The 25,783-nt window shown below is 58.2% G+C and overlaps 1 protein-coding gene across 2 annotated transcripts; it reads right to left on the bottom strand.

Moving 5' to 3' along the window:
* Nucleotides 1-4,397: 4,397 nt before the first annotated feature.
* On the bottom strand, nt 4,398-21,942 carry PLPP7 (phospholipid phosphatase 7 (inactive)). 2 transcript variants are annotated; one of them, XM_073905595.1, is made up of 3 exons: nt 21,213-21,942; nt 7,573-7,933; nt 4,398-6,899 (listed from the first exon to the last, which is right to left on the bottom strand). In XM_073905595.1, coding segments are annotated over exons 1-3 (813 nt in total). In that variant the 5' UTR covers nt 21,664-21,942; the 3' UTR covers nt 4,398-6,898. The 2 variants fall into 2 exon arrangements, with proteins under 2 accessions (XP_073761696.1, XP_025744223.1); XM_025888438.2 differs by having other exon boundaries at nt 4,398-7,933.
* Between the last annotated feature and the right edge of the window lie 3,841 nt (nt 21,943-25,783).

Here is a 25,783-nt window from a genome sequence, read left to right on the forward strand (position 1 = left end):
GGCTCCTTGCACAGTGCTCATCCCACACCGCCTGGAAGTGTCCCGGCTCCGCCAGCAGGGTGGTGCAGGCCTGGTCCCGGCGCAGCGCTCCACTGGGCTCCAGACCTGCCCCCAGCCTGGCGTGGGTCCCGCTCTCCCCGGAGCCTTGCTCTTCCTGTGCTGATGGGTGAGAGCCAGCTGACCCGATAGACTCAGTGCATTTGTGTCCCCGGGCTGCCTTCGCACAGGGCCTCGGATCGGGGACTCGAACAACAGAAACATGTTCACTCACCGTTCTGGAGGCTGGAAGTCCGAGATCAAAGCCCCTCTCCTTGGTTGGTAGACCCCACCTTCTTCCTGGCTCTTCCCATGGTCTTCCTTTTGTGTGTGCCCTCGTCCAAATTTCCTCTTCTTGCGCAACACCTGCCCTGCTGGGTTCGGGTCCACTCTCCGGACCTCCTTTTAACTGAAGCATGTCTTTAAGGCCCTGGCTGCAAATACAGTTACGTTCTAAGATACTAGGGGTTAGGACTTCAGTGTATTTATTCAGAGGGGGCCGGGGACACTGTTCAGCCCCTAATGCCCACAGTGGTATGTTTCCTGGAGAGGCTCCCTCCACCCCAGCCCCACCATTGCTAGGCCGACGTTGCCGGGGGGCTTCAGAAACCCCAGCTTCCTGTCCCTTATTTTGACATGACAACTTTATCGGGTGCCAAGTTCCAGGTCGGGGGGACCCTTCAATCCCAGCCGCGAGCTCCTTTGGAGAGAAGGTTCGGCTGACACGGAAGCAAACTTTATGGGGCTGGAGGGGTCAGTTCGTAGCCTGGAGCCCGGGAGGCTGGGGGCAGAGGTTCGGGGGTGGCTCCTTGGTGCCCGGGGCACTTGGTGTGGCCCTGACAGCCTCACTGGGCCTCAGTGTCACCCTATGTGAAGAGGCTGCTGGGCCGCTGATCCCAGAGGCCTCGGATTTAATGGCGGGCATGTTTTCTGGGAGAGGGGCAGTGGGGCTACTGGCCACGGCAGCAGGTACGGCTGGGGTGGCCTGAGGGAGGCGCCCGGGCCAGGCTCCCCTCGCTGCCCTAACATTCACTGCGTGCTTAGGGGCTTAAAGTAACAGCAACTGACTGTCTTACCGCCTGGAGGGTCACAAGTCCACGCCAGTCTCATGGGGGGGGCTTAGATCCAGGTATGGCAGGGCTGGTTCCTTCTAGAGCCTCCAGGGGAGCATTCTTTCCCGGCTTCTAGAGGCCCTTCCTCTGCCCCCGAGGCCAGCAGGCTGAGCCCCCACGCTAGAGGCTCTGAGATTTCGTCCCGCCCCCTTCCACTTTCAAGGACCCTTGTGATTGCGTTGGGCCCACCTGGAGGCGCCCGGTTATGCTCCCTATTTAGGGTCAGCTGATCAGCAACCTTGATTCCATCTGTGGTCTCAATTCCCACCTAATGAAACATAGTCTCTGGTCCGGGGCGTTTGGGAGCAGACGTCCCTGGGGGGCTGTTATTCTGTCCGCCACAGCATGCCGCATGCATCATCTGTTCCTCCCCGACCCTTGGGCAGTGGGGACTGTCATCATCACCCTTGATTTATCTGCGGCTCTGTAGTGTCGATGGCCCCCTCCGGGGAGCGGCAACGCAGTGGCTCACGCTGTCCGGCTGTCCGGCTTGGAGGCCTGGCTCCTGGCCCCCACCCCACGCCGCCTGGGCATCGCTTCTGCTCCCTTTCGCATCTCCGGGGATGTCCTATGAGGAGACTGCCACAGATGTGTGCACAAAGAGGGAGCAAATTTTCATGGGGGGGGGGGGTGTGGGTTACAGCAGAGAAAACCTTCCAGAAGCCTAAGAAACCAGTACCTACCCAGAGAGGCCCGGCTAAGAAAATGAATGCACGTTAACTACACTGGAATTAGTATTTGAAAATTAATAAAAAGGGGAAAGCGAATTCAGCAGGGGTGCAGCTGACGGTCCTGTGGGACCCTATGGAAGCACCCAGAGATGTGTCCATGACATCCGATGACACGGGATGGCGATTATAAAACAATAGTCATCATTCTGCTTGGTTTGGAGTGTGTGTGCGAGCATCCCTACGCGTCTGTGAGCACACCGAAGGATCACCGGGACCAGTCCCAGGGCCACCTCTTCCCACGGTGGGGTTGCAGCATTTGGGGGGCTGGAGCCTCTCTTTTGCCAGGTCCGAACTGTAACCGTGATGAGGCCTGGTGCTCTGGCCCTCTCCAAGGGACCTCCCCGCCCCCACTTCCTGTCCTCAGGAGGCCAACTCCCAGTGGCCTCTCTCATCCGTGAGCTTGGACTTGGAGGGGCAGAGCAGCGGCCCCAGCAGCCCTGGTCCTCCCAGCTAGCTCCGCCTCTCCGGCCCCCTTCCCCAAATCCTCCCCACCACACCGAACAGCTGTTTGTCCCTTTTCTGGGGCTGGAGTGGGGTTCCTCCCTCTCGCGGGACTTGAACCACAGTGACGATGGTCACAGAATCCCCGAAGCCCTGCGGTTGCCATGGAGATGGGAGCAGGTGGTTAGGTGGAAATCGCACTTCCGCGCCACCCTGAGAGGTCCTCCCCCCCTCCGTCTGATGCTCCTGTAACAGCTTTCCAGAAAAACCGCTCTCGCGGGGGAGGAGCACAGACCCTCCACACCCCGCCCTGCCCTGCCCACCCCCACACCAGGGTCCGGGCGAGCCACGCCAGGAGCCGGCCCGCACTGGTCCCACCGGGACATGGGCACACGCCCACCTCCAGGTTCCCGAGCTCCCACCCGACGCCTGCCCATCCAAGCCCCTAAGCATTCTGCCCCGAGCGCCCAGGGGACATGCGCGGTCCTCTCTGGGGCCGCGGTGGTCCAGGCGGCTCATCCTTTCCTTTGCAACCTTTAGTGTGCCAGGCCTAAGCTGGGTGCTCTGCATCCCTTGCTCTAATGCTCCCACCTATGCAGGGCTAGTATTAACCCCATTTTATAGAGGGGGAACTGAGGCTCAGAGGGCGTTTGAAGCCGGATCTGACTCCCATGTGGGCGTTCCACCACCCTGCCCAGCCCACCTCCAGCTTGGCCCTCTGACCACGTGACCTGGACAGAGGCAACCCAGGTGTGGGAAGCTCTGGCCCACGCCTTTGGGGCCGGGTTGCCTTGAGGGGACATGTCCTCAGGCCTTTTCCTTACAGCACCAGGAGCCCCTGAGGGCTGGGGTGGCCACCTTCTCTGTCAAAGAGGATCTGCCCAGATCCCCCCTAACATGCTACGGCCCTGCTGTCCGCACCCCCTCGGAGCCCTTAGTCACAGCAACATCAGGGACAAGCCACACATTCCTGCTCAGCCAGGGAAATGACCTTTGCAGGTTTCCATGGTCACCGTTCTTGCAGGTAGTCTCTGGATTCCTGTTCTTCCACACTCTGGGAAGGGATCACCTTTGCCACGGTGGCTGGGCGTGGGGGCGGGATGCTGGGTGGACGGGATGGGAAAGATTAGAGGTGGGAGGGCACTGGGTGAATTCAGGACCAGCTCCAGCCCCCAGGAGGAGCAAGCTGAAGCCTCTGGGGTCTGGGTCCAGCTGATGGCGGGGGAGGGGAAGGAAGGGTGGAGGAGGTGTACAGACAGCTCCTGGGGCTTGATCCTGCCCTACCTGACATCCAGCCTGGCATAGTGGCAGGGAGTCTGGCCGAGGCTGACTTCAGACAACATGGCAGCCCTCTGGCACGGTGGGATTTGACTTTGTTTTTTTTTTTTTAAAGCAGTACACCTGAAACTAATGTAACACTATGCATCAACTATACTTCTTCTTGCCTGTAAAATATGGCTAAGTCCCCTCCCCTCCCGTCTCCCCTCCCCTCCCTTTCCCTCTCCCCTCCCTTCTCCCCCCCCACCTCTCCCCTCCTCTCCCCAGAGTCAGCTGTAAACTGAAGGGTCAGCTCCACTGAGTGGTGGTTACTGAGACGTTAGGAAAGGAGAGGCCTGAGATCTGAGGGCTAAAGAAAAAATCATGCCCGTGCTGAACAGACTCTCAGAGACGTAGAAGAGGCCAGCATTACCCCGATGACCCGAGCGGACACAGACAGATCGAGGACACAGCACAAACATCCCTCACGGATATAGAGGCAAAAATCCTTAACGAAATCTTTATCCTGTCCAATCTAGCAATATTTAGAAAGGGTACTGCGTCTTGACCCCTGGGGTTTATCCCAGGTATGCCGGATTGGTTTACCATCCAGAAACCAGCTCTCATCTCAGAATTCACCGTAAATAAAGAGAGCAGTTGTTGGCTCTGGTCACGGAAGGGCATTTACTGTACCCACGTGAGCACACGCACACACTGTCTCCGGTTCCATCCCTGGGGCGCTGGGAGCTGTCCCCCAGCCACCCCTGCCCGCCCACGTCCCCCCTAGGCGCTCTCCACGAACAGCGGGGTGAGGGCAGGCTCCCTCGGAGGAATCCATCCATGAGGCCTGGGTGGCATCCTTGAGCACAGACCTGCCAGGCTCCCACATGGAGGGCACCCCTGAGTCACACAGGACCTCCCGGGGACCACTGTCACCCCTATCTGACCGAGCAGTACATGGAGGCTCCGAGAGGGGATGTCACCCCTGCCCGGAAGTGCTGACATTGGCCTGAGCCTGGGTCTCTAGCTCCCAGCGTGACCGACCCCCCACAGGATGTGCCTCCCAGACAAAGCTTCCCAGGGACCTTTCCTCTTAACCATTTATCAGGCACTTGGGATCCCACCAGCCCCCTCTAACCCTTAGGGGGGCTGCTGAGAGCCCTCCGTTCTTCAGAAACTCCTCCTCATCCTACGGACTCCAGAGACCACCCCCCAGCCCCCGTAGATGGGCCCCAGAGGGCAGCCGCCTGTTCCCCAGCCCAAAGCTGGAGGAGGACCCACTGTGGATGACAGATTTCCAGGGTGGGGGTGAGTTGGGGAAGGAAGACACCCTCACCCCTTCTGCTCAGCATCTCAGAAACTCATCACCCGAGAGCATCTGGGGAAACATGCAGAATGTATTTTAAAAAGACTCCAGAAGCAGCCAATGATCCAGATTGGAAGTTGGGGCTTTTCATCGTGGTGGCCTGGCCAGTTTGGTGCCCCAGAGCCCCTTTAGGGGAAAGACAATGCGCAGATGTCCTGCACCCCCAGCAGGGCAGGGAACCCTGGGGGCTCAAGAGAGCAGCCCCGGGGTCTTGGGAGAGTGGGCGGGTGGGTGGGGAGGGTCCTGTCCGCAGGGGCCATGCCCCAGCCTGGCTGTGGGGGGTGCCCACAACCATTGAGGATGTGGTGAGGATTTGGGTCCCCTGCAGCAGGAGGGGTGGGTGGTCAGCCCCGAGGGCTAGGCCGATGGAACAGTCTGGGTCCGGAGACCCAACCCCCCTCCATCATTGGCAGCTGGGCCCCTCTCCCGATGGCAATGTGCCCTATCCTGGCCCTGTCCCCATGGCCTGGCTGAGAGACAAAGGTGGGTTCCTCCCCCAAAGGGTCATAGGTGTTATGGGTCGAATTGTGGCCTCCCCCAAAAGATATGTTGAAGTCCTAACTCCCGGTACCTATGACCGTGACCTTATTTGGAAATAGGGTCTCTGCAGATGTGATGAAGTTGTCGGTTAAAACGAAGTCACACTGGAGGAGGTGGGCCCTGATCTCCCGTGACCGCTGTCCTCAGAGCGGAGGAGGCACGGATGCGGGGAGAAGCTCCTGCCGGGGCTGAGCAGGGACGGAAAACTGTGGGGCCGTGGCCAGCATACCCCCAGGACCCCGGGCACCAGCAGAAGCCGGACGGGCAAGGCAGGGCTCTCCTCAGAGTCGCAGAGGCAGGATGGCCTCGGGGACCCCTTGATTTTGAGCCTCTACCTCCAGATCTGTGAGACAATAAGTCTCGCAGGGGCTTTAGGCCGCTGGCTTGTGGCACTTCTCTACGATAGCCCTGGACGCCGAGCCGAGTGGCGGGGACGTGGGCGGTGGGCTGCAACATACTGCCCCCTGCAACCTTGGGCAAGTCACCTCCCCTCTCTGGGCCTCTTTTACTCCTCTGCACCATGGGCACGTCAGTGGCCCCACGTCAGAGGCCTGACATAAGGTGTCGAGCCCTCACACACTAAGCGCTCGCTCCTGGAACCCCGAGCCTCGGCCCCAGCCTGACGCGTCTCCCCCCTACCCTGCCCTCTGGGCGCAGCCGTGTGGGGCTCCCTCTCATCTGTGACAGGCACAGCCTCTTTGCTCCCTCCTCCCCCGCCTAGAACACTCTTCCCCTCCTTCCTGGCCGGCCCCCGGCCCGAGCTCCCCTGGCGCCCCTCGTCATGGCTCTCCTCGGGCTCGCCTGTGTTGGCCTGATGGCTTGTCCACTGGCTCGGGGGCAAGGAGCCGGGGAGACCTGAGGCTGGAGCGAGAGAGGGTCCGGGCCCCCAGGGGAGACCCCGACGGTGGCACCTTAGGGGCATCCCGAGCTGTTCATGACCCAGGCCCTGGACCCCCAGACAGTGACCTCAGGGAGAACGACCCACCAGCCTGGAAAAGTCTAGGAGCCCCTTGCCCCCTGACCACTTGACACCTTAGCCCGTCTGGGGCTGAAGAAATCCCACCCTGGTTGTCAACAGAGACTGTCCTGCCCGGAAACGTGCATCACATGAGAGAGAGCACGCGGGAGAGGGTCCGCTGCATGTCATCTGTATTGTCACATGAAACGCACATCCATAACGGGTACTTGGAAATGACCTATCAGGTCACACGGAGTCCGGCCCCTGGGGGCCAAAGCGGCACCGATGCCCGTGGCCGGGGGCTCTCCGCAGGCGGCACGCGACACCGGGCCTCCCCGGGCGCTGGAAGAGGCCCACTCTCGCTCAGGCCCTCCGGCTCCCGGGCAGCATCTCCCAAAACGTGCTTGAAGAGGCGGCGGATCTTTGGGGGTCTGCAGCTGTTCCTCGAGAAAAGGGGTCTATGGCCAAATAAGTTGAGGAAACATGGAGTTAAACCGGGTCTGACAGGAAGCGTTTCTACAGGACTTGTCAGAGCCTTTATGACAACAACGGCCCTTGTGAACGGCCAGCATGGGGGCAGAGTACGCAGCATTCCCCAAGGTTATTTGACCACAAAACCCTTTTTCTTCCAGAAGCGTCTTGCAGGCCGGCGTCCGGCAGGGCACCCTTGGGGAAAGGGCTGCCCTAAGCTATCGATGGCTGTTAATGGCAGTGGCACCTGGGTTGGGCGCTGGCTGGGGGTGTCTTGCCAGGCATCGCGCTGTGGCATGGGGGGCATGGCCAAGCACTCAGCAGTCACGATGACAAAGGGACAGGACAAGACTCGGCCCTGCTCCTGCCACCTTGGTTCTCGCCTTCCTCCTCCAGGGCAGAAGCAAAGCGCGGCTGTCCCACGGGTGCCCGGCCTGCCTCGAGAGGACGCTCACAGTCTCAGCGCAGGAGCGGGGACACCAGGCACTACCAGCCACACCGGCCCTCGGGGCGGCCTGGCCGAGGTCGCCAGCCTCCAACCGAGGTGGGGGAGATGAGGCTGCGGGTTTGCCGCTGTCCCCCCCCCCCACCGCCGGCCCTGCTGCTCCTGTCCCCTCTCTCGGGCCACCCCAGGTCCTGAGCCACGGCCAGGTGGCTCACCAGGCAGAGATGAGCATCTGGCAGGTGTTGGAGGACATCCAGACCAGCTCCACCAGGCGGAACTGGAAGTAGCCGATGATGAAGCCCGAGATGACATCCGTGATGTGGTGGCGGCCGATCATTACGCGCGACAGGCCCACGCAGAAGGCCCAGAGCACCAGCAGGACGCGCAGGGGCACTGCCAGCACCAGGTGGCTGAGGAAGAACTTGGACACCATGGCCGCGCGGCTGGCGTGCCCGGCAGGGAAGGCGTAGATGTCCATGGTGAGGTAGTCCAGGAGGCTGGGGCTCGTCTCGAACGGGCCGCGCCTCTTGATGAGCTTCTGGACGCCGGCCACCGTCATGATGTCCAGGAGCAGAGCTGTGGGCGAGAGAGAGAGAGAGAGAGAGAGAGAAAAAGAGAGAGGCCCGAGGGACGGTCAGTGTCCCCTCACAGCTCAGCACCCCCCACCCCATCTTGCTTTCTTCCTTCCAGCCACACTCACCCCGGGCATGTTTCCACCTCAGGGCCTTTGCCTGTGCTGTTCCCTCCGGCTGAGCGCCCTTTTCCTGGGCTATCCACTGGCTCATGCCTTCCCGACCACCTGTTCACCACAGCCCTGGTACTCTCTACCCCTCCCGGACTCCCTCCTTACAGTGTTTCCCAGCCCTGACACATCACACACTTTCTTAGGATTTCTCTCGTCTCTCTCTTCCCTGATGCTACAGATGCTCTGGGAGGGTCCGGACCCAATTTCTTCATGGTGCTCAGGAAAGGTGCTGCATGAAAGAGTGGGTCATCGGGGGGCATCGCTGGCCCCTGGGGGCCCCTCGGAGGGCCTGATCCACTGCCCTGGCTGGTGATTGTTCTCGAAGGACCTCACTGAGGTTCCTGCTGCGTTGAGAGCAGCACATTACCACCCCTGTTTTTTTTAATTTATTTTTTAAAAGATTTTATTTATTTGAGAGAGAGAGAGCAAGCAAGCATGGGGGCGGGGTGAGGGGTAGAGGGAGAGGGAGAAGCAGTCTCCCTGCTGAGCAGGGAATCCCAGGACCCTGGGATCATGACCTGAGCCGAAGGCAGGCACTCAACCGACTGAGCCACCCAGGCGCCCCTCCATCCCTGATCTTTAAAAGTTAAGGTGAAATTCACGTCACTTACAACGAACCATCTTTTAAGTGCACAGTTCAGTGGCATTTAGTACATTCACAGGACTGGGCAACCATCACCTCTATCCAGTTCCTGCATATGTTGATCACCCCGAAAGGGGGTCCCGTACCCAGTAAGCAACCAGCCCCCGCCCTCCCCACAGCCCACTTGTCTGCGTTCTGTCTCGATGGATCGGCCTCTTCTGGACGTTTCGCATCCAGGGGATCATCCCCGCGGCACGGGCCCGTTCCTCATTGCCAAGGCTGAATAATACTCCCCTGTCTGGATGTACACGGTTGGTGTCTCCGTCCATCTGTCCGCAGACATCTGGGCGGCGGGCACCTCCCGGCTATTACGAATGTTTGCGTGCGAGTATTTCTCAGCGCCTGTTTCCAGTTCTTGTGGGCGCACACCCACGGGTGGGGTCACCGCGTCCTACGGTGATGCTACGTGTCTCTTTAGGCGGGACCTCGTCACACTAGTTTCCGCAGCAACCAAACCACACCGTCCCCCTGTTACAGACGACAAGACAAAGCCTTGGAGATGGGACCGTTCATCCCTGCGGCTCCTCCTTTCCAGAGGGTTCCGCCCTTTCCCTCCCCCACTGACTTATTCTCCCTCATCCTTCAGGCCTTGGCATGAACGTCACCTCCTCAGAGAGGCCTTCCCTCACCACCAGGTCAGGCCCCGAATGGCGCGTTCCCAGCACATCACGTTCACCCTCCTCGTCACTCGCCCAGCTGCAGCCAAGCAACCCTCTGGCTGGCGAGATACTCGGCATCGGCTCCTCCCCGCCTCCCTGCACCATCCCTCCATGGAGGCCGGGGCCGGGGCCCCCTCATTCACAGGTTTGTGCCCTGGGCCAGGCATGGAATGGAAGTCTCTAGATGTTTGTGAAGTCATTGCCTGGGGTGAATGGCCAGGGGCATGAGCTCTTCTCCCGTTTGGGAGCTCGGGGGAGGCCTGGGTCTTCATCCATCCTGCCTCCGCCCACCCACTCCATGCTGTGTGGTCTTGGAAGGGGTGCTCTGTCTCTCTGTGCTGTTAGAGGAAGGCATGGTGCCAAGGCTCCGGTTTCACCCAGCTGATCACAGTGGCATCCAGACAGCCAATGGGGGGAGGAACCTCCGAGGAAACCGTCCCCACCCTTAGAAAGGCCCCTGGAGACCCCTATCAATCACAGCACCTGGAAACCCTTCTTCAGGTGACAGAGGAGACCAGGCATCGTGGTGTGACGGCCAAGCTCACGAGTGTCACAGAGACCTGGGTTTGCATCTCAGTCTGGGAGCCTCCTGGCTGTGCAACCTTGGACAAGTCACTCACCTTTCCTCACCAGGACGATGAGATCACAGACACCTACCTCCTGGAGGGGGTCAGGCCCAGGTGACCAGCCTTCTCAAGTGTGCCTGGGACAGAGGGGGTTCCTGGGACACAAGACATTCAGGGCTCAAACAGGGACATCCCAGTGCACTGGGGCAAGCTGGTCCCCCGTCATGCCTGGCACAGCAGGAGGGCCAGGGAAAGGTGGAGGATTGATTGCCACTATGTGATAATTCACTGCAGCTGTGCACTGGGAGCTTTTCTGGAAACTGCAGTGGATATCTAAATTGTCGGCCTACAACGGCTCTTCCTCAGACATGGGGAAAAAATCCAACCAACATTTGAAAAAAAAAATGATGCAGTAGGTATTCACTATAGAAAGTTTACAAATTAGAAAACAAGAGTAAAATTTTAAATCACCTGTAATCCTGCCACCTACAGGTCGCTGCTGTTCCAGACCCTCATCCACCTACGGAGCATGCATAGATTTAATATCTGTAACACGCTCTGCACACGGTTCTGTAACCTGCTTGGGAAAATCTGGCCACACCCCGCCCCCCGACTCCCACAGCCGTGGCAGATGAAGCCCCGTGGCATGTTTATTGAAAGGTCCCAGCACGGGCCGTTCAGATCGCTCCCAAATTAACACTGCGTTCCCTGGTTAGTTGTGCGGAACTTCTCGGCCTTCCTTGTTACCTGCACCCTGCCCCCCCAACCCCACAGGACTGCTGCCTGCTATCTGGTCTCTTGGTTTGGGATCTGAACCCCTGGCCTCTCGCGGGCCTTCCCCTCTCTATAGCTGATGTCTGCCCACCTTGGCAGGTGCCTGGCCAGCAAGGGAGTCCAGGAGCAGGGAGCCGTGGGCGGAGAGGCTGCCGGCCCGAGGGAGGCCGAGCCGCCGGGAGCGAGGGAACCTCGTTCTATAGGCGCCCACCCCGCATTTCCATGGCAACTCGTTCCCGGGAGCTAGCCAGCTCCTCCAGGGGGAGGCGTGTGGCCGGCCAGCCCACTGACCCAGGTGGAGGCCAGGCCCAGGCAGGGAGCCAGCTGGAGCCTGCGGGAGGTCACAGTCCCAGCAGGAGGAAGGGACCAGGGCTGCCAGATCCCCGGGGCAGGGGGGAGCTGAAGGGAGGCAGCTGACCCCTGACACTCTTGGCCTCATGGAGCAGGAACGGCAGGAGGCCAGGCAGGAGGGGGGCAGTTCTTGGGGTGGGGGTTCAACTCACAGCTTCCAGGATCACGGGTGGGGCCAAGTTCTCCCTGCACTACTTAAGGACGAGTCCTTCACTTTTCAGGACCTTGACCCCCTCACCTGTAGCGGGCTTGTCACAGGACACAGTGAGCTCCTCAGTGCCCGAGAGGCATCCAGCACAGCCTATGTGTGCTGGTTGATGGCATGGCTGCTGTCATCCTCCCTCAGTCCCAGCCGGCCCGACCTGGTGGCTAGCTGCCATCAAGCAGGTGCATCGGTGAAAGGGTTTCCTTCTGTGAGCTCCCACCAGGGTCAGACTTTTACATGGCCCCGGTCCTGCGACCTCTGTCACCTGAAGGGAAGTCAGAGCGTCCAGGGCCCGGGCTTCCCTGGTGCTGGGGGGCAGTGGCCAGCCACAGTCTGCGTGTCAGGTGGGCTGCCGGGGTCTGAGGGGGCTAACGTGGACCAGAGCCAAACAGGACACTAGCCACTGGAAGACACAGTCGTCTGTCCAACCGGTGACCAAGTTTCCTAGCCAAAAAACCAGGGCTCATCAACTTGGCAAGTTGCTGCTGGTTTGAAATCTGCCTTCCCAGACAAGTGTGAGTCCTGGGGAGGTGTCCGCAGAGGAGTTGGGCGGGAGCAGCGTTGGCACGTCTAGGCTGCCCAGTGGGGGCCCTGGGCTCAGGGCCTGGCTCAGATTCGGTGACTGAAGGCAAGAAGGGCTTGTGCCCCCACTCCCCCCACAAGCCCCAGCTCTCCTCATGGGTGGTCAGGATCCACAGGCCAAGAACTGAGCTAGACCCACACCCTCCACACAGCAGCAGAGTGTTTTTTCCCCGGTGAAAGCATTTACAAAGACTCAGTACATGTACCAGATGCCCGAGGCCGCCGGGTGGTGAAGCTGGCGGGGGGTGGGGGGCTTGGCTCTGCGACCCTCCCCTGCCCCCCTGACGGAGGCCTCGGAGGCTGCCTGTGTCGCATGATTTAAGAACCCTGCATCTGGGCCTTGGGGAACCTGCTGCTATTTCTGGCTGGTTCTGTCTCTTGAGGCCATAATGTGGTAGAGACTCTACCCCTTTGCCCCGTGCCCCTCGGAGACCGCTGGGCCATCCTAAGCCGTGTTCATTCATTCACCTGACCTCCAGTTCTTGGGTAGGTCAGGCGGGGCCGGGCCTGGGGCTGGAGAATCAGGCTGGCCGAGGCAGCAGGCGGGCAGTAAGCACTGGATACAGAGTTCCCGTACAGGTGCAGCGGGCCGGTGGCCTCCCCCGCGCCACGCTGCCTCCGACCTGCCCCGTGCCGAGGCTTCCCCGGGCCCCCCACCCCCCAGCCCCTCTCCTGCTGCCCCGACAGGGCCGCCCTCCCCTCCTCCAGCGCCGGGGCCAGCCCTCCCTGTGACTGTGATTCTGACACTGTCAGCGCATAATCTACGGCCCAGAAATAGAAGCAAATGGCGCCATCACTCAGGGCTCCGTGAATTCTGCTCGCCCGGCGTTGTCAGGTTCCCTGACCTACATTCCTCCTGGACTTGGAGGGAGGCAAGGGCTGCCCCTCGGGGAAGGCCCGCCTGGCAGGACACTCGGGGGCGAGGGGCAGGAGAGTAGCCGAAGCCCACTGCCCCCTGACAGCTAACCTGAGCAGGGCCGAGCAGGGAACCTCCTGGCCTCCACTCCCTGCCATCAGCCAGGGCACGCACCTGGGCTCCAGAGTCAGAGGCCAGCTTCAAGGGCAGCTGCTTGCAAATAGCGTGACCTTGGCACGTACCTCTGTCCGAGCCTCCCTCCCCTCACTGACAAAATCCCAGAGGCCACCCGAGGGCTGCTCGTAGGAAGCGCTACCTAAACAGGGCCTGGGACAGGGTCGGGCCTCCCTCACCACCTCTCATGCTTGTACTGGTGGCCATCTCCACGCTCAGACCCTCTCAGCAAGCAGGACTCTGAGGTGCCTGGACCCCCAGGCCCTGCTGCCCCAGTGGCCTCCCGGCCTCAGAGCAGGGTGAGACCCTGCCTTGGCACCCTCTGTCCTCCCCCAACCCAGAGACCCTGGGGGCCTGTGCTGCCCAAGGAAATGGGGCTGCCGGGGTGCAGGGGCGAGGCAGGAACCAGAGCTTTCTTAGAAAAAAACAGCTATCATGGGGGATTTGGAATTGGCTGCTCCTGAGGTCTCCTGCCTGCCTGTGGCTGGCTGCAAGTGCCTGCGTGCGTGTCTGCCTGGAGGCAGGGGAACGGCTGGGATGACCTCTCACGGCCGCTGTGGAGGCCATGCCCTCAGGAAGGAGTAGAGCTGGGCCGTTCGGGGGCTCCTGGTTGGCTGCTGGGGGGACAGGTTTGTGGGCCGTGGGAGGAGGGGTCCCAGCTCTCCTGGCCTGGGGGTCGACCCCGCCTCTCATCCCCCATTCCAGCTCCTTCAGGAGCTGGGGGGGGGGCCAGCCCACAGTGCTGGGGGGCAGTGTAAATGGGCCTAAACTTTCTGAAGCGCATTTGGCCTCAGACTTAGAAGTCTTTGCAACACATCTCCCTTGACTCAGTTCTCCCGCAGGTAGGAATATCTCCTCGGGAAATAATTAGGGATGTGCCCCATGATTCACGGTCAAGGGTGGCCACTGCAGCATTCTTCATAACATTGAAAACCGCACCAACCCAGTGCCCTTGAGGAGGACCGGATGGGACACATCGTGGCCAAGTCTAGACAATGGTGCACTCTGAGGCCAACGCCAATGATGAGGTAGATGTGTATTTATAGCCACCGAGGGAGTGCAGTGGGGTTTTCTGTTAAGTGGGAAAGGCCAAGCCCCAAACAGGATTTACAGTAGGATGCCATTCTTATAAAATAAGATGTAGATGTGTTTAGAGGTAGAGAAAAAAAGTCTGGAGGGCACCGCACTGAGTGGTAACAGTGCTTCTCTCTAGGTGGGAAGATGAGGGTGATTTTCATGGTCTTTTTGTAATTCTGTACTTAAATTTTTCCTTACCACAAACAGGCATTACTTGGGCACATTTTTAAAAAGTTATTTTTACAGGGGCACCTGGGTGCTGCAGCCAGTTAAGCGTCCGGCTCTTGGTTTCGGCTCAGGTCAGGGTCTCAGGGGCGTGAGGTCAAGCCCCACATCCGGCTCTGTGCCGGGTGTGGAGCCTGCTTGAGGTTCTCTCTCTGCCCCTCCCCGCGCGCTCTCTCTCTCTCTCTCAAATAAATCAATCTTTTTTTTTTTTTTTAAGATTTGTTTATTTATTTGAATCAGAGCTGGGAGCAAGAGAGAGAGAGAGCACATGAGCGGGGCGGGGTGGGCAAAGGAAGAAAGAGAATCTCAAGCAGACTCCCCGTTAAGGGCAGAGCCTGATGTGGGGCTCGATCCCAGGACCCTGAGATCATGACCTGAGCCGAAATCAAGAGTCAGACGCTTAACCAACTGAGCCACCCAGGTGCCCTTCAAATAAATAAATCTTAAAAAAAAAAAAAGTTATTTTTACAAAAGGACAAATATTGCATGACTGCACTTTTATGAGGTCCCTAGAATAGACAAACTCATAGAGACAGAAAGAAAGTAGTGTTTACTAAGAGCTGGGGGATGGGTGAGGACATTCGGCCAAGTGAACTAAGTGAATGAGGAGTTCTTTTTTTTTTTTAAGATTTTATTTATTTATTTGACACAGAGAGAGAGAGATAGTGAGAGAGAGAGCACAAGCAGGGGGAGCAGCAGGCAGAGGGAGAGGGAGAAGCAGGCCTCCCGCGGAGCAGGGAGCCTGACGCGCGGCTCGATCCCAGGACCCCGGGATCGTGACCTGAGCCGAAGGCAGCCGCCTAAACGACTGAGCCACCCAGGCGCCCCTGAATGAGGAGTTCTTGATTACTGGGGACAGAGTTTCACTTTGGGAAGATGGCAAAGTTCTGGAGGTGGATGGGGGTAAGTGTCGCACACACTTGCACACCCAAGTGTGAATGCACTTAATGCTACTGAATTTTAGCACTTAAATATGGTTAAAATCATAAATTTTATGTTATGTGCATTTCAGCACACGCACACCAAAGTTATTTTAAAAAACAAGCACGTGGTCCCAGCAGGATGCAGCTCTTGGGGAGGGGTGAAGGGAGCAGAGGGGTGGGGTGGGGGGTGTCCTAAGAGTAGGCGAGAACCTTCCAGTCTCTTAGCACTGGGACCTCTGCTCTGCTGGGTTGAGTAGTGTGTGTATGTGCGCGTGCGTGTGCGTGTGTGTTCCCATGCCCGGCACCTCTCCTGACCTGGGCAGCCCCTGACGTCAGCCGGAGCCACGCCCCCAGCCCCGGGCACCCGCGAAGCCGCCACATGGGCCCTGGCCGGTCTCTATCTCCCCTGGCCTGAGCGATCCTGAGCACGTTCTGTAACTTTGCAGGCTTCCATTGCTCAACTGAAGAATCCAGATACTAAAGTCGGCTCTATCTCTGAAAACCATCGAGGTACAAGGAAATGAAAACTACGGGCATTGGAGTCTGACGGCAACATCTATTCACTCAGCTGAGTGCCAGGCAGTGTAGACACGAGCCTGCCCAGTTGCACATGGCCACAAGGGCAGCTGTTAGGACGGCGCCTGGGCAGGGGGCGGCTGAAGGCCCCCCAGAGGGACCGACATCTCACCGAGCCCCACTGAGACATGACAAGTGAAGCAGGGGTGGGGGAAGGAGGGGGCCTTCTCTCCCCCTGCAGAGCTGGCAGGGAAGGCTAGGGGCAGCCTAGGTCGCCATCGATTAGGGACAGGCTCTGCAAGTCTCGGGGACGGTCATCACCACGCTGTCCCTGAGAGCAGGACCTGGTGGGCAGTGAGGGAGAGCCGACGCCACAGATTATACGGAGGGTCTGCCCAGGGGGGCTGGCTGGGTGTAGGGGTGATGCAAGGCTGAGGGACCAGTTCTGGTTTCTGAACCTTCCAAACCTGAGGCAAAGGGACGTGGGGCCGAGACCATGGTCCCGAAGAGCACATTCACGGCCCAGCAGGTCCTTTGCTACCCGTGAGAAGGAGGCCAAGCTGGGCAAAACACCCCAGGAGGTCATTTGAGAAACAGATGCTATGTTAGCATGTGCAGAGTTAGGGTGTCACAGGGGGCCAGAGGCCCATGCAGCGGATGTCACTCCTGGGAAGGGGGTTCAAGGGTTTTTTCGTCATCTGTCCTTGTAATGTTTGAGTTTTCCTTACTGTAAGAACATACAATGAGGGCGCCTGGGTGGCTCAGTTGGTTAAGCGACTGCCTTCGGCTCAGGTCATGATCCTGGAGTCCCGGAATCGAGTCCCGCATCGGGCTCCCTGCTCAGCGGGGAGTCTACTTCTCCCTCTGACCCTCCCCCCTCTCATGCTCTCTCTCTCTCTCATTCTCTCTCTCAAATAAATAAATAAATAAAATCTTTTAAAAAAAGAACATACAATGAAAAGGTGCTCAACATCACTAACCATTAAGGAAAAGCAACTCAAAACCACGAGATACCACTTTTCACGCTCACTAGGATGGTTATCATCAAAACCCAGAAAACAGCAGGTGTTGGCAGGGACACGGAGAAATCGCGCAGCCCCTGTGCATCACTGGTGGGAACAGAAAACGGTGCAGCGGCCGTGGGCAATAATACGGGGGTTCCGCAAAAAATTAAACATAGAATTACCATTTCACCTGCCAATTCCACTTCTGAGTATTTATCCCAAAGCACTGAAAGCAGGGACTTGAACAGATGTATGCACACCCGCGTTCCCAGCAGCACTATTCACAACAGCCGAAAGGCGGAAGCAACCCAGGTGCCCACTGATGGATAATGGATGGACAAGGTGTGGTCTACCCACACCATGGAGTATTATTCGGCCTTAAAGAGGAAGGAAATCCTGACACCTGCGACAACATGGAGGAACCTCAAGGACATTAGGCAAAGTGAAATAAGCCAGTTGCAGAAGGACAAATACCGTGTGAGTCCACTTTTCTGAGGTCCTGAGAGAAGTCAAGTTCATAGAGACAGGAAGTGGAATGGTGGGCACCAGGGGCTGGGGGAGGGGAGAATGGGGAGTTAGTCTTTATGGGGGCTGAGTTCCAGTTTGGGAAGACGAGAAAGTTCTGGAGATGGGCGTGGTCATAACATGGTGAATGCTTTTAATGTTTGTGAAGTGTGGATTTAAAAGTGGTCAAAATGGTAGGTTTTGTATCGTGTCGATTTTTTCACAATAAAAAATGATACAGCGGGGCGCCTGGGTGGCTCCTTTGGTTAAGCGTCTGCCTTCGGCTCCCTTTGTGACCCTGCGGTCCTGGGATCAAGCCCTGCATGGGGCTCCCTGCTCATCGTGGCGTCTGTTTCTCCCTCTCCCTCTTCCCCTACCCCTGTCTGTGCTCGCTCTCTCTCCCACTCTCTCTCTCAAATAAGTGAAAAATTACAAAAATGATATAGAACAAGAAGAATGTATAGTTTTCATAATCAGGAAAATCTCAATAAAGAGATCATGGCAACAAGACATGGGAGCCGTTGTCCACCAAGCACAGGCCCACCAAGAAACTGGATGCACCTCGGTCACTTGTCAGGTGGCTCCCTTTGGGATCATCAAGCCGAGAGCGGCAGGGGAGGGACAAGGGAGGGGACGTGGCATCCACAGGCGTCTAGAGCCTGCAGGGGACCTGGGACTGCTTTTATTCCAGTGATGATGAGAATGGTGATCACCACTACTGCAGGAGAGCTCACAGGCCCTGGGACGCACCAGGTTTCTTATGTGTGTTCTTTGGTGAACAGTCCCAGCCACCCCTTTGACAGACGAGGGAAATGAAGCTCACAGAGGAAAGTCCCTTGCCTGAGTTCCCACAGCAGGGCTAGGATTTGCACCCAGGTCCAGCCGACTCTCGAGACCAAGGTCTTGCCAGTGGCTCCGATCCCTTTGGGCTTTTTCTCCAGTCTGGGCAGCATGCCCTGGGGGAGGGAAGGCGGAGCAGGGGGGCCGTGCAGAGAACTTCCTCTGGGCCCAGCTGGGACTCCTCCCAGGCCCCGCGGCTAGACTCCCATTTCCCAAGGCCCCTGAGTTTTCTGCTCTGGGGCCGCAGAGAGCCCAGGTCCCAAATGTACAGGTGGGGCCTCCACTCTTAGGGTACTGGGTGGCATTGGACCCCCACTGGGAATGGCATCGGACACCCCCTGTGCCCGGTGCTTTCTCAGCTTCCCATAAACTGCTGGAGCCCCAGGTACAGATCAGGAAACTGAGGCTCAGGGATGGGATCCGGCTTGACCAAGTTCACAGGAAGAGAACGGGTCAGGGGCACCTGGGGGGCTCAGTCATTAAGCATCTGCTTTCGGCTCAGGTCATGATCCCAAGGTCCTGGGATCGAGCCCCGCATCGGGCTCCCTGCTCGGCGGGAAGCCTGCTTCTCCCTCTCCCACTCCCCCTGCTTGTGTTCCCTCTCTCGCTGTGTCTCTCTCTGTCAAATAAATAAATAAAATCTTTAAAAAAGAAAGAGAGAGAAAGGGTCAGAGAAGGACTGGACAGAGCCCAGTCTGACCTTGGAGCCTGTGCTCTAGGATTGAAAGCTGCCCCCTTGGCCCCCCAAAGACTGAAGGATGGACAGAACCCTGCAGTTTGTGCTCAGTGGATGGGCTGTTCTCCCAGGTGGAGAAGGGCGCCAGCAGCCCCCTTGGCAGGCTGGGCCAGAGCTGTGGGATTAGAACCCACCTTGGCTACTTGCTGGAGTTTTCTCCCATGGAACTGAAAGGCTTGGTCTGCATCCCCCAGAGTGAGCCGAGCCCACAGAGCACTCTGCCGGCTCTGAGCGGCTGCTTTGTGTTGGGCCCTCATTTCTCCATGGTCTCGGTAACTAGAGGGGCTGGGAGGTGGAAAACAGCCCGCCAGACCCTTTGCTCCCTTACTGCATATATGACCCTTCACCTCCTTGCTGTGTTCACGCCTCTGGAATGGATTGGGTGGTACGCCCAGGCTGCAGGCGAACAGTGATTGGGGAGGGGAGGGGTTTCCCCGTCTGGAGGATGTGGCTTTGGTTCCTGGGCCGAACACTAACACTTGTGTGCGGTGGGCATGTCCCTTGACCCCTCTGAACCTCAGTTAACTCCTCTGTAAAGTGGGTATATTAATATTTATCCTATTAAGTCATTAAAAATATTTTTAAAATTATGAAATACAGGACATTCATGGCTTAGTATTTGGTACATGATAAAGCTCAATAAATTCTTATTCAAGAAGGGAGACATCTCGAATCCTGGTCTTCATCCTCTGAAGCAGACACCTTTGTGCCCACAGCGGCGGGTTGCTGGAACGAGCCAGAAACGCCATCTCCACAGGCTAGAGCTGCTCCCAGGTCTCACCCCTGCCCCATCTCTGACTAGCTGCATGACCGTGGGCAAGCCGCTTCCCTGTGCCTCAGTTTCCTCCTCTGTACGAGGGGAAGAGTCACTGCCTCTCCTTCCCGGGGCTGTGTGAGGATTACAGCGACGGTGCGCTGGGAACACCAATGCTGGGCACACAGTAAACACTGAACACATTCCCAATACGGTGTCACCACCTCCAGCGTCATCCAGGGAGGGACGTGGGGGCAGGGTCGAGGGGGCAGGGTTGAGAGGGAGGCTTGAGGGTGCCTTCTCAGCCCTGTCCTTGGACACCAGACAACCTAACTCCCAACACAGCTTCCTTGAACTGCTGCTGTGTCTGGGGCTGTAACAGTCCCGGGGAAACCTTGGGTATTGAGCGTAGGGTTCTGCCCGTGGAAGCCCCTGGCCTGGCGCCTCAGCCACCTTGCTCTGTGCCCCCTCCCGCTCCCCGCCCCCCCCCCCCGCTCCCAAGCCCACGGCACTGCGCCTGGAAAGAGCACAAGCCTGGGTGTCAGGCCGACCCGGCGCCAATCTCCAGCTCTGAAGCCTTGGCCAGGTTGCTTTATTTATAGGAACCTCAATTTCCTAATCTGTAAAGTGGGAGTGATAATAGCACCAGGCACGCGGGACTATCTGTTCGGGAGAAATAACAAGTAATGTAAACAATTTAAAAATGAGAACAAGAGAACACGGAGGGTGTAGGAGGCATCTGACCGATTCCTCCTCCGCGCGGCCCACCCACAGAGCGTCCAGCCCCAGCCCCTCTGGTTATCCTGCCTTCCTCTGGGACCACAGCTCTTAGTGGCCCAGCCCACATCCCTTCTGGAGCTGCGTTCCCCCATCAGTGTGTGCTGAGCCTGAGACCTCCGGCTGCCTGTGCCCAAAATGGTGGCCACGCTGGGAGGGCCCAGCACGGAGGGTGGAAGCTTGGGGTTCCCCCAGCACCTTAGGGATCTGGAGGCACCTGGAAGTGGTCAGGACGGCGGCCGGGTGTCACCTCGTGAGTGGAGGGGAGGGCCTGCCTTCCACATGGGTCCCCTGTGCCAGGCGCCACAGGGCAGCGCTAAACTGAGAGACGCTGGTGGCAGAGACTATGGTAAGACAAACCAAGGACCAGCTCACCTGCCGCTCCTCCAGTGACTCACCGAGGGAAGCAGGGAAGCAGCAGGTAAGGACCCTTGGTGGCCACAAGTGGGCGGAGCCACAGACTGGACCTCCGGCACCCCCAGGCCCAGGCACCTGGCAGGGTCCCTGAACCAAGCAGAGCGGGCATCGGGGCAGCTCACAGGCGCGGTCTGCAAGCAGCCTAGGAACTCAAGGGCCCCAACCCATGGGATGGGAGTTACCCCGCTCTAGCACACTTACCAGGATCCCTACCAGACTCCTGACCGCCTCCCTCAAGGCCACAGTGGTGCACTCTGCCGACAGCTGGGCCTTTCCTTGGAGGGCCCCACAGGGCCTCCACATCCTCGAGGCCCCCACTTTGGAGGGGGCCCCTGGTGGCACATCCCCAGTTCTCTCTTTCCCAAGCTGGAGGCTTGCTTGTTTCTGGGGCACCCTTCCTGCCTAACCTCATTAGATCATTCCAGTTGGTTTCTGAGGGCCCCACTCTTCCTGGCCGGGGTGGGGTGGCGTGGGCTCCCTCCCGGAGGGCCTGGCAGGGTGGGATGGTGGATGGCAGGCACACTCACCTAGGAGCAGGTTCATGAGCACCTCCTGGCCGGCCAGCGTGCTGCTCTTCACCAGGCAGAGGATGGTACCCCCGATCCAGGGGATGCCGTGGCCCGTGATGCCAATGAGCTTGACCATGGAGCGGGCGCTGGCCCAGGACGCGGCGCGGCCGGCACACACCCCCAGCCGCTTGGACATGCAGATGTCAATGGCCAGCAGGGAGTTGAAGGCGATGCCCTTGAAGGAGGGGTTCAGCTGCATGCAGTCCTCCTCGGGCAGCTGCTGTGACTGGCGCCGCTCGCGGGCCCCATCGCCAGGGGGCGGGGGCTGCGCCGAGGGGCCCGGGGCCTTCCTGCCTGAGCTGCGGGGCTCCGGGGCCCCCTTGGGGGGCTGGCTCAGGGACAGGAACTCAGCCCGGTTGAGGACATTGCTGCGGTCCCGGGCCCGGGCGCGGCTCTGGGAGGCTGGCATGGTGACGCTCACACGGCGAGGGCCGGTGCCAGCCCGGCTGCGAGGCCTTGTCCCCGAAGACAGGAGCTGCCCCGGGAGCCACCACCACTCCCTGCCTCCCTGCCTTCTCCGCAGCAGCTGTTAAATATAGAGTGGAGGATTGCACGTGGCTGTTTACCTCGGCTGCCACCGGGCTCCGAGGGGACGTCAGTGCCAGCTGGGCAGCCAGTCGAGCCCACCGATGCGGGCCGGCGCCAACGGAGCCAGGGGGAGGCGGGCGAGTCCACAGCTGCCCTGGCTGCCTCGGGCCTGGGCTATTTAAATCTTCCAACGGCTCACTCCCCGGGATCGGGGCACTCTGGGAAATGTAGTCCTTCTGCTGTTCTGACCTCGGCTGGGCCCACATGTGGGCCCTGGACCAACCCCTGCAATTTTACCAGGTTCCCTCTGAGCAGTGCAGACCCCTGTGAGCCAGCCCTGCCGGCCCCCCTGGTCCCGCGGACGGGGCGGCAGAGCCAGGTCAAAGGCCCGTCCGGGCACCAGACAGAATGAAAGACGTCACTGACAGCATCATCTTGGGTCCGCTGGGGCCAGGCCCAGCACCTCCCCTCTGTGAGAGCATTTCATTAAGCTGGCAGGCTGGGGTTTTATTTTTATGTTTTAATCAGTCTTGAATTTGACTTCCCTGCATCAGAGTCCAATCAAATGGCAATCCGTAAGATTTGATTTCCATTAGCGGGAGAGCTAATTGATCTGTTGGTAATGGATCTGCCCCTTGGAGGCTGTCTCCGACAGGGGCACTCCAGCAGCTCAGGCAGGCCCACGGCCATCAGACACCCAGCACGGGCAGCGAATGAAATGTCTGTCCCCGTCCCCGGGAAGCTCAGGGCAGTGGGGATTAAACCTGCAACATGTAAATGATGGCAGGTGTAGAGATGTGGGGTAGGGTCACAGAACCCCGGCCCTGGGTTTGGCCTGGGAATCATGAGGGGGGGCTTCCCCTGGAAGAACAGGTGGGAGGCCCCAGGCAGGGGCGAGCCTACCCCAAGGAGGCCCGGGAGGCCCGTGTGGCTGGTGTACTGCACAAAAGGACAAGAGAGCCTGAGAGCCCAAAGAGAGCAGACCAAAGGGCCCAGTCAAGGATTTAGGGTTTGAGTCAGGCCTCTCTGTCCTCCTACCCCCGGTGACTAGAGGAACCGGAAGTCTCCACAGCCCTCATAGGGCTGACTGGGCCTGGGTTCAAGGGAAAGTCACTGGTATAGGGTCAGCGGAAGAGTCAGGAGCGAATGCCCTGGTCTCACAATTCAGGGCAGCCAAGGCCCTGTCCGCCCAGCTGGGCTGGAGGCAGGAGGCAGGAGGCAGGAGGCTGTGACTTCCCTTCCAATCATGGAGCCCACCCGTGAAGCCCAGGGCCCACCCCACATCCTGCCAGGCACCAGTGAGCGGCCTGGGGTGGGGTGAGTGCTCTCTGGCCACAGGGCACCAGCCGTGGGGTTCAGATTCTGACAGATGGGGGATGATCTGGGCTCTGCCACCAACTAGCTGTGGGGTCTTGAACAAGTCACTTGAAGAATGCCAGGAAGTCTGTAAGGAACCCTGGATTCAGGGCTCCTGGAGTCTGGCTTCGCACCAACAGGTATGGCATAAGGGCCCAGTCTCTGGTGGGAGGGTCCTTCTGACGGGGGCAGCCGGAGGGGAGAGAGGACTGTGCCTTTTCTGCTGAACAGGATCAGTTCCTAACCCATGGAGCGAAAAAGCTCACTATGTGTCGGGGACCCTGCTCGGTGTGTAACAAACATCATCTTCGATCTCACACTAGCTTTTTAAAGGTAGACACTATGATTCCCACGTTACAGGTGGAGAAACCAAGGCCCAGACTTCCCGGCATTCTTCTTCCAGAGGGCCCCATTCAGACCACACAGCTACAGAGGAGGATGTCCCAGCCTCTTGGGTAGAAATGATGGCTTATGCTGCCTCCTCCCAGACCCTGGACACACGCGGATGGAGATGGACTCAGAACGCGGGGATAGTGGGCAGTGTACTGAGCTATGTGCTCTAACTTATTCACATCCTACAACCAACCTTTCCGTGAAGATGTGATACCACCCCCATTTTACAGATGAGGACGTTGAGGCTCAGAGGTGTGAAGGCCTCCAGCCAACAAGCCTAAAAGAGAAAAGAGTGGATGTTCAACTCCCAAGCAGTCCCTGGGGAGGAACACAAGGGCCTCCAGACAAAGGTCCCTCGGACAGCAGGGACCTGGGTGTGCTCGCTCAGTTCTCCACCAGGGAACTCATCTCACGCTCCCTGGGTGGGGCCCCTGACCTCGGCTGACCTCTGGAAGGGAAGAGGAGCCCAGCCCAGACTGGGGCTATTAATGCCCTGAGGCCTGTGTCAGCATCTTGGTCTGGTCAGAGCTGCCAGCAGGTTCTGAGGGCCACAGTGGGCTCTATGCTGAGGGGGTCCATGAAGTCCAACCGGGCTCTGCCGTGAGACAGCCCCAGGTTCAAACCGTGGCTCACCCACCTCCAGCTTAGTGGCCACAAGTGAGTCTCGTGAGCCCTCCTGGCTCTGTTCCCCACTCTGGGGGGCTGGTGGAAGGATGGTGTGAGGGGCTCATTCAGCCTGGGACCTGCTCCTCCCTCTGTAAGGTGGGGTGACCCTGTTCACATTCTCAGACAGCTGAGACGCAGGCTCCATCCCTTTATGAGGCCCTACCATAGACCACACAGTCCCACTTCTCAAGGATTCTCAGAACCCACTCATTCACGGAATCGATGCTTTCGTTGATCTCTTCATGAAGCCTAGTTGTGGAGATAGGACACACACCCCGCGAAATAACTAGCCAGTTTATGAAACTGTTTACTTTTACCAATACCCTTACTTTTTTTTTTCTTATTGTCAAGATACTACATGCTTACTGAAATAAATTCAATAAATGCAGACAATATAGGCAAAATCCTACTGCCTGGAGACCACCACGGTTAACATGAGGGTGGTCAGGTTACAAAGGAATTCTCCCTTGTCTCATTGCCAATTATTATAATATTTTACGAAACTAAGTATTACTTTATTTTTTTGAAGATTTTATTTATTTATTTGACAGAGCGAGAGCAGGAACACAAGCAGGGGGAGCGGGAGAGGGAGAAGCAGGCTCCCCACGGAGCAGGGAGCCCGATGCGGGGCTCGATCCCAGGACCCTGGGGCCATGACCTGAGCCGAAGGCAGACGCTTAATGACTGAGCCACCCAGGCGCCCCCTAAGTATTACTTTAATAATCAGAAAGAATATATATTAAACAAACTGTATGTGTATGTATCATATATACACAAATATGCATTTAAAAAAATGGTTGTGGGGCGCCTGGGTGGCTCAGTCGTTAGGTGTCTGCCTTCAGCTCAGGTCATGATCCCAGGGTCCTGGGATCGAGCCCCGCATCGGGCTCCCTGCTCCGCGGGAGGCCTGCTTCCCCCTCTCCCGACCCCCCTGCTTGTGTTCCTGCTCTCGCTAGCTCGCTCTCTGTCAAATAAATAAATAAATAATCTTAAAAAAAATAAAAAGATGGTTGTTTTATATGCCCTTTAAAAAAATAACGTACACGTTTTCACTTAATATAAACCTGGCTATGTTTCCATGACAATCCACCATTTTTCAATGGCTGCTTGGCATTTTGTCATGTGGACGGGCCATATTTTATGTAAGCGACCTCTTATTATTGGACATGTAGATTGTTTCCATTTTATGACTATATAAAACTATTCTGCCATGGCCATCCTTATACACACACCCCTGCACACCACATATAAATGTAATTTATTTATAAGTATATAAACACGAACATAAATACGTGGTTCAAGTGGCAAGTGCCAAAGAAGACCATGTGCTCAGCTGCCTTCACATAGCTCTGATGGGTCACCCTGAGCTACCTACTGCAGTATCCAGACCTGGAAGAGCACGGATTATAGACGTTTCCAGCCAAACAGAGCAAGTCCAACCACCCTTTTCCCATGTTAGAGACGAGGAAGAGCAGCCTAGGCATCACCTGTGAGGCCACAGAGCTGGTCAAGGCCAGAGATGGGACGTGGGCTGGCTGGTCCCTGCAACTCTGAGCCTGCAGTCTTCCCTTGTGGCCACAGGTCCC

This window comes from Callorhinus ursinus, unplaced genomic scaffold, assembly GCF_003265705.2.
Source record: "Callorhinus ursinus isolate GAN/ISIS: 27379988/994484 unplaced genomic scaffold, GSC_fseal_2.0 scaffold24, whole genome shotgun sequence".
NCBI classification, from domain to species: domain Eukaryota; kingdom Metazoa; phylum Chordata; class Mammalia; order Carnivora; family Otariidae; genus Callorhinus; species Callorhinus ursinus.

Excerpts from the sequence above, each read along its gene's own strand:
- PLPP7 (XM_025888438.2), bottom strand. The coding sequence starts at position 21,663 with ATGCCAGCCTCCCAGAGCCGCGCCCGGGCCCGGGACCGCAGCAATGTC. Across the intron at positions 7,934-21,212 it reads GCTCATGAACCTGCTCCTAG|CTCTGCTCCTGGACATCATG; the intron begins GTGAGTGTGCCT and ends TCTCGCCCACAG.